The 1,219-nt window shown below is 47.5% G+C and overlaps 1 protein-coding gene across 1 annotated transcript in view; it reads left to right on the top strand.

Moving 5' to 3' along the window:
* The first annotated feature begins 407 nt into the window (after nt 1-407).
* Nucleotides 408-1,219, top strand: part of LOC119411452 (coagulation factor X) — an 8,572-nt gene continuing 7,760 nt past the window's right edge. The window contains 2 exon segments of the mRNA XM_037678404.1: nt 408-474; nt 625-797. Of these exon segments, the coding sequence (XP_037534332.1) occupies nt 408-474; nt 625-797 (240 nt within the window).

The raw sequence follows: 1,219 nt of genomic DNA, 5'->3' as shown, positions 1-1,219 counted from the left end.
AAAAAAAAAATTACGTTTGTTTCTGAAGTTTGAATTTTAGTTCTGATTTATAAAATTATTCAGTAAAAAGTTGTTAGTTTGGTAACCAGCTTCGATGGGCTCAGTTTTCCCTGCAGATCGTCTTGCAGGATGTTATTTGTTTTCCACTGATAAACAGCAACATGGTGTTAGGGATCGAACAGGCGTCCTTCCTGCTGAGAGGCAACCGCTGCTCCTCCTCAGCTGCAGGAGCTCTTCATCAGAGGGTCCTGTGACCTTTGACCTTCTAACTCCAGGATGGCCTCAGACCAGTTGTTGTTCTCTGCTGCTGTGTGTCAATATTTGAGCTGTGGTTAACCATCAGTCCATCAGTTGGACCTCTGTCCCTCGTCCTCCCTGCAGACGGACGCTGGAGGACAGAAGACGACATGTTGTCGTCCACAGCCTTGACTCTGAGCGCTCTGCTGACCTGCTGCTCGCTGATCCAGTGTACAGGTGAGACTCTTCATCTCATGTTCATCTACTCAGCGACACCAACAGTTCCAGCTGTGGATCTTACAATCATTCAGAACCCAGACGGGTCAGAATCATCGATAACTGTTAATGATTAGACAGAGCAGGACTCAGAGTTTGATTTCTCTTCAGTGTTCGTCGACCGACCGGCAGCCGGGCAGCTGCTGCGCTCCTCCACCAGGAGGCGCCGCGCCAACTCCTTCAACCTGGAGGAGCTCCTGCCAGGAGACCTGGAGAGGGAGTGCTATGAGGAGCGCTGCTCAAAGGAGGAAGCTTCTGAGATCTTCCAGACCCACGAGACCACGGTTTGAACAGCAGGGAGGGCCTGGTCCTCTCAGGAGGTCTCAGAATAGGCCTGGGCACGGCAGAAGTCCACAGTGTGTTGAAGCCCCAATTATCAGATCAAACCAGTTTAAACCGGCTCTTACTAAAACCAAGCTAGACCAATTTGGACTAGCAACCTGTTCACAACCAGTTTGAACCAGTTTATATTGTCTCAGACATGTTCTGATTCAGTTTTATCCAGATTAGACCAACTTATGCCTGTTTTTAACCAAATTACAGTTAGGAAAGACTTAGACCTGTTCAAAACTAGGTTAGACCAGTTTGGACCAACTCACATCTGTTCAAAATCAGTTTAAACTAGTTTAGACCAGCCCTTCACCTGCTTAAAACCAGTTTTAATCAGTTAGAACTGGCTCAGAACTGTTCAAAACCAGTGTGAACC

This window comes from Nematolebias whitei, chromosome 6, assembly GCF_014905685.2.
Source record: "Nematolebias whitei isolate Nwh7 chromosome 6, NemWhi1, whole genome shotgun sequence".
Classification (NCBI taxonomy): domain Eukaryota; kingdom Metazoa; phylum Chordata; class Actinopteri; order Cyprinodontiformes; family Rivulidae; genus Nematolebias; species Nematolebias whitei.
This window is presented reverse-complemented; position numbering and strand designations above follow the sequence as displayed.